General features: G+C 57.9%; 1 protein-coding gene across 12 annotated transcripts in view; it reads left to right on the forward strand.

Moving 5' to 3' along the window:
- The window catches only part of NPRL3 (NPR3 like, GATOR1 complex subunit), a 43,858-nt gene that overhangs the window by 33,226 nt on the left and 1,008 nt on the right, over positions 1 to 9,624 (forward strand). For all 12 annotated transcript variants that reach the window (XR_009256417.1, XM_058709959.1, XM_058709960.1 and 9 more), the window contains 5 exons: positions 951 to 1,107; positions 4,795 to 4,901; positions 5,368 to 5,497; positions 7,845 to 8,034; positions 8,727 to 8,919. Coding sequence is in view for 11 of the 12 variants with exons in the window: in XM_058709959.1 (XP_058565942.1) it covers positions 951 to 1,107; positions 4,795 to 4,901; positions 5,368 to 5,497; positions 7,845 to 8,034; positions 8,727 to 8,919 (777 nt within the window). In the remaining variant the exon portion in view is untranslated. The remainder of the gene's footprint in view (positions 1 to 950; positions 1,108 to 4,794; positions 4,902 to 5,367; positions 5,498 to 7,844; positions 8,035 to 8,726; positions 8,920 to 9,624) is intronic.

Consider the following 9,624-nt stretch of genomic DNA (forward strand, 5'->3'; position numbering starts at 1 on the left):
CGCCCCTCGCCCCTCGGGGGCTCTTCTCTTTAGCTTCTGCCTGAGGTTTTACCAATTACTTCTTCCCAAGAACTGTCTTTTCCTCTTCCTGCTACAGAAACTGGCAGGTAAGGCTCTACTGTTGATAGAAGTAAAAACACACATGTTGGGGTCTGGTTTTGTCCAGAAATCACCAACCCCAGGATTCCCCTGGGCCGTCTCGGGCACGGCCTGGGGTCCTGCGCCAAGGGTCTTCACCTCAGGCCTGGGCAGGGCTGTGGGGGTCAGACATCCTGGCGGGAAGCCAGGGTACGGGAGGGATTTTGTCTTTACAGTGTTTCTTCACCGGACCTCCTGCATTTGAATCAGAGCTTGTGGGAACTCAGTTACTTAACTGATTTCCTGCAAGGTAAGAGCTGAGCTCAGTTTTCACACACACATCCCACCAAGTCTCCCGTTTCCTTAGAGACTTTTATAACTAAAGAAAGAAATGTGGGCACATGACAGCAAATTTGGGGGTGAGAGAAAGCAAGGCACCCCCTGGCCCGCCCGCCCTCCCTCCCTCCCTCACCTAGTCCACGCCCTCAAGTCCACGTCCTTCCTCCTGGGTTTCCTTGCGGAGTACGTTTTGATGTGGTTCTGTTCACAGTCTGTGGTGAGGATTTTGCTTTTCCCGCATTTGGGACTCTTTCCTTAGAAAAGAGTCGCGCATTTTTTCAGGCAGCAGACATTTGCAGGGCAGGCCCAGAGGTGGGGATGGAGTCAGGTCCTTGGGCCTTCTTCAGCTTCGCTCCAGTTAGTTTCTTCTGAAGGTGACTGCAATCCTGGTGGCTTCTTAAAGGCCCCTGGGCCTCTCTCATCCTCCCAGCGGCCTCTTCTCCGGGGTTCAGGGTCCGTGTGCTCAGGGCGCGTGCCTGGCTGGGGAGGCCTGCGGCTCGCATGCTCTGGTGACCCGCGACTCTACCCCGCAGCCCCTACCACGCCCTGCTGCTTCTCGGGGACGAGAAGTCCCTGCTGGGCGAGCTCCCGCTCGACTGCTCCCCGGCCCTGGTGCGTGTGATCAAGACCACGTCTGCCGTGAAGAACCTGCAGCAGCTGGCCCAGGATGCGGACCTGGCCTTGCTTCAGGTCGCCCCGGGGGGCCCGGGGAGATGCCCCAAGTAGGGGGGAACGGGGGAGGGAGGGGCGGGCACGTCAAAGCAGGCCGCCCTTGGTGGAAGGTGGGCGGTCGGGGGTCAGCAAGCAGGCTGCCTGTGTGCCATGTACCCAGGTGCACTGCGCGGCCCGCCGTGACGGGATGGCGAGTCCCCGGGTCGGCTCCAAGTTCTGGAGGCCGAGTCAGGCCTGGCTTCGGGGCGGGCCTTGTGAACCGGCTTCGGGACTAACGTCGTTCTAACCCCTGCGTCCGAGGGTTGTGAGGCATGAGGCCCTCCGGGTGCTGGGTTACTGGGCTCTGAAGGACGGGGTGGCAGGGCCAGGGGCTTGCCGGGGCACGCAGAGTGTCATCGTGTGAGCAGCCAGTACCACAGCTCCACTTTGCCGATGTGGGCGGTGAGGGCGGGAAGTTGGGTTGTGCGGAACCGGGACCTAGCTTCGTGGCCTTGACCTCTACCTTGTATGTGCACCCAGGCCTATGTTCTGCGTGAGGTGCCATCCATCCTCTGGCCAAGCCACGTGCTTGTGGGCTGCAGTTTCTGATGGGGTAGAGGGCCTCTCAGCCCTGGCTGCGATCTGGTTGGAGTCTGGGTGGGGGCCAGGGAGTGAAGAGAAGCATAAAGAGAAGTTGGAGGCCCTGGGACAGTGTGCCTTCCGGGTGACAGCCCCAGGGTGAGAACGGTGGGCACCATGTGGCCACCAGGGGGCAGCAGGACCTGGCTACAGAGCAGCTGCTTTCTCAGATGGGCCGAGGAAGAGGATCCCAGGTGTGACGCGAGCCTGCCTGGGCCCTCTGGGAGGCACGTCTTTGGCCTGTGGTCCTTGGCAAGGTGCGGGAGCTGGACTCTCAGGCCTCTGTTTCCCAAAGCAGCCGTTTCAGATTTCTGCCATCCAGAATAAGTCCTTCCCCATGACCTTCATTTACCTGGCCAGAGAGTCGATCCGATTCTGCCTTTGTGTGTCATATGGGCTCACGGACTAGATGGGACCCAGTGAGGACCACATCCTAGTCACCTTCGTAGCATCCACAAGACAGAACCTTAAATGTTCTGGCTGTTTTGTACACACTGCAGAGCTTGTGTTCTGATCAATACAGGCTGAGCTGTCAAAGCTTTCAAGTTTCTCGGTCTCTTTGGGCAGAGACAAAGCTTTGATGATAACCCCTTCACGCACCCCGCCCCCCACCTTGCCATGGGGAGGCTGTTATTTCCTTCCATAACCCTCCCCACTGAGCTCACTTCAAATCAGGGTTTCCTGCTGGCGTGGCCAGCCTCCCTGGCCTCTGGGACTGCTGCTGCCTGTGGCAGGTCAGGTGGCCCAGTGGAGGCCCCTGGGAGAGCAGGGGAGCAGAGGCTGGCTGAGCCTAGTTGGACCCTCAAGCGTGGACGGCCCCACTAGAGAGAAGATGTCAGCTTACCTCATGTTCCCGAGGCGCCCGGCTGGCTCAGTCAGAAGAGCATGTGAATCTTGATCTTGGGGTCATGAGTTTGAGCCCCGTGTTGGGTATAGAGATTACTGAAGAAAAAATAAAATCTTAAATAACTCCTGTTCCATCCCAGGCAAAGTAAATATTTTGGGCCTTGTTTAATTTATTTCTTATTTTTTATTAAAAAAAAATTTTTTTTAAGATTTATTTATTTTTGATAGAGACAGAGCACAAGTGGGGGAGGGGCAGAGAGGGTAGGAGACACAGAGTCGGAAGCATGCTCCAGGCTCCGAGCTGTCACCTCACAAACCGTGAGATCTTGACCTGAGCCAAAGTCGGTCGCTTAACCGACTGAGCCATCCAGGCGCCCCGGGCTTTGTTTTAATCTAATCTATTTTTATTTAATTTATTTATTTTGAGAGAGGGCGAGCGGGAGAGGGGCAGAGAGAGAGGGAGACAGAGAATCCTGAGCAGGCTCCACTCTCGTCAGCGCGGAGCCAGACGTGGCGTTCGATCTCAGGAACCGTGAGATCATGACCTGAGCTGAAATCGAGTCAGATGGTTAACTGACTGAGCCCCCCAGGCCCCCTTTGTTTTTATAAATAAGACACAGCGACAGTTTCAGGCGTGCTGTATACGGAGTCAGCAGTTCCGTATCAAGATAAGTGTAGTTTGAATCTCCTTCACTATTTCAGCCCACCTACCTCCCCTATTTGGGGCCTTTTTTGTCGTGATAAAGTCGATATGCTCTTTCACATACAAATTGATAGATCTCGCAAATTATGGGCACAGAGAGTGCCTGCAATCCTGTATTTCAGAGGTAAACACAGTAGATTCCTCCAGATTTTCTGTATGTATAAATTAGGACAGTATCTTTGATCACAGTGTCCATTCCTTATGATTGGCTTACTAATGGCTCCACAGACCTTCGCATCCTAACCCTCAGGTCCTGTGGATGCAACCTCACGTGGGACTTTGCAGAGGCGATAAAGGATCTTGAGATGGGCGGTGACCCTGGATTGTCCTTGTAAGAAGTGGGCAGGGGACGTGACCCTGGAGGCGGAGACTGGAGGGATGTGGCCACAGGCACAGGCCAAGGAAGGCTGCCGCTACAGGAGGCGGAGACTTGGAGAGAGTCGTCCTGCTGACAGACACTGCAGCCTGGGATCCGAGTTCAGACCTCTGGTCCCCAGAACGGCGCTCGGGCTGCAGGGAGTGGTGGGGGGTGGACGCCAGGCGGAGGAAAGTGGGTGTGTCCTTGCTTTGGAGTGGGCTTCAGTAGGACTTGGGATGAAAGAGAAGAGCAGCAGTGAAGGAACTGAAATTGCTGCCACGTTGGCACTGGTGGTGCCACTGGAGGTCCTGTTTGCCAAGATGAGGTGGAGGTGGACTCAGCGGTGTCCCTGGCCTTGCATGTGGGTCGGGGTGTCTTGCCCACTTGGGGACACATAGTGATGGCACGGAGGGGCAGCACGCTCACCTCGGTGATGCAGAATTAGAAATGCCCAGTGCCAGGGCGCCTGGGTGGCTCAGTCGGTTAGGCGTCCGACTTTGGGTCGGGTCACGATCTCACAGTTCGTGAGTTCAAGCCCCACATCGGGCTCTGTCAGCTCAGAGCCTGGAGCCTGCTTTGGATTCTGTGTCTCCCCTTCTCGCTGCCTCTCCCCTCCTGTGTGTGTCTCTCTCTAGGTCTCAAAAATAAATAGACGTTAAAAAAAAACTAAAACAAAACAAAACCAAAAAAAAGGAAGTGTCCAGTGCCGTACCCTCAGACCTGGGCTCCCCTCTTGAAGTTGGAAGGAATTTCTGGCATCTTAGTCTGTCTCTGGCCCGTCTTGTCTGAGCGTCCAGGAGAGCCGGGCAGTGGAATGTGGTCCCGGGATACTGGGACACACAGGGATGAGTGCAGGAGGTGTAGGACAGGTTCATTTGACCCACATCCATTACCATGTGGAAACCCATCCCCATGCTGGGCTCCTGGTGGGAGCAGGGTGCTGGCCTCTGCCAGCTTGTTCAGACAAGACCCTTGTTCAGCTGAGCTGACCCCATGGTCCTGAGCACCTCACATGTCCGCATGCTCATGGGACTTTTCCTTACTGCCAGCCTGGACAACACCGGGTCCTGTGGGAAGTGACTGTCCCAAACCACACAGCGACCGGTGATACAAAGGCTTGTGTGCTTGCCGTGCCAAGCCCCTGGGTGGGGGGGTTGCCGTCAGCTCCCTCTGCCTACAGGTTTTCCAGCTCGCGGCTCACCTGGTGTACTGGGGCAAGGCCATCATCATCTACCCGCTGTGTGAGAACAATGTCTACATGCTTTCTCCCAACGCCAGTGTGTGTCTGTGAGTACCTCTGGCTGCCAGAGCCCAGGGCCGTGCTCCTCTGCTCAGCCAGGACCTCGCTTGGAATTGGTTACTGGCCTCTGCTGTGTCCAGGTTCTTATTCTGGCCTGGTCCAGGACCACGTGGCCTGCCCTGGGCGTGTGCTCTTCTGGCATTCAAAGTTTCCATACAGGGTCTGTGCTCCCCCATGTCTGCTGGCCAGTGGGGTCTGGACGGGGTGCCTGGTGGGGGTTGGGAGCCTTGGTCTTGACTTGGGGGCTCAGAGGCGCTGTGGCCTGTGCCCATTGTTCCTTCTGCCCCTCGAGGGAGAACATCTGGGCTCTGTCCTCATTGCACCCATCCTAGGCCACCAGCTATGCTGAGCCTTCCTGCTGCCCACCCTGGGCTCATGGTGAGGGCACAGATGTCATGAAATGATGGAGAAGCCTGCTGAGCTCACGGGCACGCCCACCTTACCCATCCCCAGGTACTCTCCACTGGCTGAGCAGTTCTCCCGTCAGTTTCCAGCTCACGACCTGCCATCTGTCCTTGCTAAGTTCTCCTTGCCCGTCTCCTTGTCAGAATTCAGAAACCCCCTCGCCCCCCCGGTGCAGGAGGTAAGTCACAGGAGTCTTGGGGAGCCCAGGAACCACTCCTCTGGTGTCAGTTTCTCATCCCAGAGCCCTCAGTGCTGCACCCTTAGCCTTGGTTTTGGGGAGGAGGGGGCTTCCTTTGGGGAGTAGGTGGCACATGTGCCAAGGTGATCCAAAGCTGGCTCCCCAGCCAGGCCACCTGCAGACACTTGGGCAGTCCCAAGTCCCCCCACCCCCACTCCAGTGGAGCCCACCCTGGCTATGGTGAGTGGTTCTTGGGGTAGAATGGAGTTAAGAGGCCCAGATGGCAGGAGAGTGGTGACCTTTCCTGGGTGTGGGTGTGGGTGTGGGTGTGAGTGTGTGTGTGTGTGTGGGGGGCGGGTGTGGGTGTAGAATCGGCTTTGTTTTCACTGAACTTGGGCCCTGCCCTCCTGCTCTCTCCCCCTCCACAGTTCAGGTGGCCACAGGGTATATAGGTCTAAGTTCTGGGCTCACTGGTCCCCAGAATCTCCTCATCCAAGAGGATTTGGAGAGGACAGGCCTGGAACAGGCCCCACTGGGCCTGGGGCAAAGTGAGGGCCAGGTGGGATTGCTGGGTGTGGCAAGGGCTCATCCAGGGAGGTATGGGGCTTGTGGTCCAGGTGCAGCCTAGACCCAAGAACAAGGCTCTGCCTGCCTCCTCTCCGCTGAATGCCTGGAGCTTTGGAATTCTGGGCAGAGACCCAGCACAGGGCCAAGATGGGGCAGGTGTTGGAGATGGGGCTGGGTGTTCTCAAGGCTTTGTCTTCCAAAGTACTTGTTTTAATAAGCGACAGATCTGTTAAACCAGTCCTTAAAAGCAAATTCTTTCCCTTCTCAAGTTGTGAATGAGATGGAGATCCAGGTTCTTGGGTTCATTTAGATGCTGAGTGTGACAGTTCTAAAGGCCGCCTTTCATGGGGCCTTTGGTTTCCGGGAACTGTGCCAGGCCATGCCAGCCGAATAAAAGACACGCTTTGCATCTGTACCCAGCAGAAGCTTCCTAATGGTCTGGATGGTGGGTGGATTTTCCAAGCCATGCCTGGGGGGGCCACCCTGTCCCTTGTCAAGGGCCCAGATGGAGCTGGGTTTGGTCCTGCACAGTCCCGGGCTGAGGCCTTTTCTTCTCCTTCTGCTTCTGCTGCTTCTGCTTCTTCTCCTCCTCCCCCTCCCCCTCTTCTTCCTCCCCCCCTCTTCTTCCTCCCCTTCCCCTCCTCTTCCTCCTTCTTCTGTTGCTTCTTTTTATTGTTGTTTATTTATGTTTTAGAGAGAGAGAGAGGGAGACAAAAGTGTGAGCAGGGGAGGGGCAGAGAGAGAGGGAAACACAGAATGTGAAGCAGGCTCCAGGCCCCGAGCTGTCAGCATAGAGCCCCATACGGGGCTCGAACTCACAGACCGTGAGATCACGACCTGACTCAAAGTTGGATGCTTAACCGCCTGAGCCACCCGGGTGCCCCTGAGCCCGCCTTCTTGTCACACCTCCTGTTTCGGGGCCTGGAGTGTGTTCTTGAGGTCTTAAGAAGCCTCTTTGTTTTACTTGTTAACTTTAAGTTTAGTTATATTACAGTCATTTTCAATTGTATTTGGTTTGACCAGGTCATAACACGCCCATGGTACATCCCTATTTTCATCCCTGGGCAGCCATCCCCTCCCAGGAGGGGACCCCCGCAGATCCGATCAGGCAGATGTGTGTGTCTGAGAACATGCACCTTCCTGCTCAGGCATGCTCAAGCCATGCCTGCACAGGCCTCCTCACTGCCCCTGGTCAGGTGGCAGCCCCCGAGGGAGGGGTGGACTCCACGCCCTAGGACTGCACACCGCATTACAGCTCCCTGTCCTTGGGCAGGCTTCCAGGTTGACCCAAGGAGAGGACTTCCTGCTCTCAGAGCAGCAGCCTTTTTGTGAACGGTGTCCAGGCCACAGTGGGCCCGGCTCTGTGTGGTGGGGGGCTTGGGCGACAGGGCTGAGTGGCCTGGGGGAGACCAGGCAGAGCAGGGGCCTCCATGTAATCAGTGCTGTTCCTCGGCTCTGGGCACGAAAGCCCAGGTGTGTGGTGGGAGCAGTGCAGGTGTAAGCCCAGTGCCCTTGTGGCCCTGCCACCTTCCCTGGAGCAGGGAGTTGGGCTTGCAGGCCGGCCAGCAGCCAAGAGGTCCTTTTCTGAGATGTGGAGCCTTGTATTCTAGGGTTGGGCCCCTGAAGCTCATGTGGCCCTTACGTCTGGGATGACTTGTGGGGACCGTGTCTCGGGTCGTGGCTCCCGGATCCTCCCCAGAGGGGAGCAGGGCGGTGGCGGGGGACCAGCCTTCCCCCCACCCCGCCTACCACCCTGGGCCTCACACTGTCTCTTGTGCAGACCCAGCTCATTCAGATGGTCGTGTGGATGCTGCAGCACAGGCTCCTTGTCCAGCTGCACACATACGTGTGCCTGATGGCCTCGCCCAGTGAGGATGAGCCCCACCCTCGAGAGGATGATGTCCCCTTCACCACCAGGGTCAGCGGCCGCAGCCTCAGCACACCCAACGCCCTCAGCTTTGGTTCCCCAAGTAGGAGCCCCCTGCCCAGGGCATGTGTCTGGTGGGTGGGGGTAGCCTTTGGGAGGGTGCTTGGGAGTGGCGGCCAGGATCCCGACATAGGCACGGCTGGGAGTGACTGGAGCACCTTCACATGGCCATACGTGCGCGCGCACACCCACACCTTGTGTGGGCAGTTGGGTCCTCGCACGGAGAGCCCCTGCCCCCTGCTGAGCGGCTCTCCCTTGAGGGAGGACAGGAGACCTCTCTCCCTGACCTCCCTGTACTTCTGTGGCTCTGAGGAGAAAGCCGTGCCTCTGGGCTCCTGGGCTCGAGTCAAGAGCAGCCTGGGATCAGAGCAGATTTCACACCATCACTAGAAGGTCACAGTTGAGACTGCTGTGTCCAGGGCCTGTGAAGAGAAAGTGACTGTCACAGCCCCTTCTTTAAAGAGCCATTGTGGCCACAGCATGCCCCAGGTTCCCAGGCTCGGGGCAGATGAAGGGCTGGAAGGCTCCCTCGACTGAGGCCTGACCTTGGTCTTCAGGTCCAGTCCGAGAACCCTGTCCATGTCGGGTAGGAGGGGCGGGATGGGCAGGCCTGCCTTGTGCTGGGGGGGGGGGGGGGGGGGGGGGGCCGTGGCAGTGGATTCCCGGTGGGCACAGATGGCGCAACAGGGGCATGTTTGGGGGGTTGGCTGCTCCCTGACCTACGGCCACCCACAGCCAGCAGTGACGACATGACCCTCACGAGCCCCAGCATGGACAACTCCAGTGCAGAGCTTCTCCCCAGTGGGGACTCCCCGCTGAACAAGAGGATGACGGAGAACCTGCTGGCCAGCCTTTCGGAGCACGAGCGGGCGGCCATCCTCAGCGTGCCTGCAGCCCAGAACCCCGAGGACCTCCGCATGTTTGCTAGGTGGGGGCGCGGTGACCAGTGGGGCTGGCTCAGTTCTAGGGTCAGAACAGAAAGTGGATGGGGACTTACCCAACACAGCCCCAACTGAAATCCATCGATGACAAATGGCAATTGCTGGTTGAGGTGGCGTCTCAGGCACTGTGGTGTCCCCACCCGTGGTGCCTCCGACGTTGGGGTCCCTCCAGGACTTCCTGGGTGTCTCTTGTCACCTCTCTGGAAGCAGCAGCAGGTTCTCCTCCTCACGGGGGTTGGCAGGGATTTTTCCCACGTGGGAAAGCTCTTGGCCCAGGCAGTGGGGGGAAGGGGTTCCAGCCTCCCTACATCATTGGTGACACACTTTGTCAGACCCGGCTTTGACTTGGGATGGGTGGGGGGCTCTGCAGGTGTATGGTTTTCTGGGTGAGGTGAGGAAACCCTCAGTCACGAACCGCATGCCAGGCAACTCTTTGAAGCAGCCACGTCCAGGCCTCCTACGCCAGCCCTGCCACAGATGGCCCCCTAGAGCACTGATCCTGTTTGGGTCCGTAGCCATATGGGACTTCCCCACCCACGTCAGGATGCTGAGGGCGGGAATGGCCCTCAGGCTCGCGTGGCTCCAGGGTTTGAATAGCCCTGTGTCCTCACAGACCCACTTGAGGGGACCTTTCCTGCCTCTGCTGGGGATGGAGGTGTGGGTGGCTGCCTCCCCGAGACCCTGAGATCCCC

This window comes from Neofelis nebulosa, chromosome 18, assembly GCF_028018385.1.
Source record: "Neofelis nebulosa isolate mNeoNeb1 chromosome 18, mNeoNeb1.pri, whole genome shotgun sequence".
NCBI classification, from domain to species: Eukaryota; Metazoa; Chordata; class Mammalia; order Carnivora; family Felidae; genus Neofelis; species Neofelis nebulosa.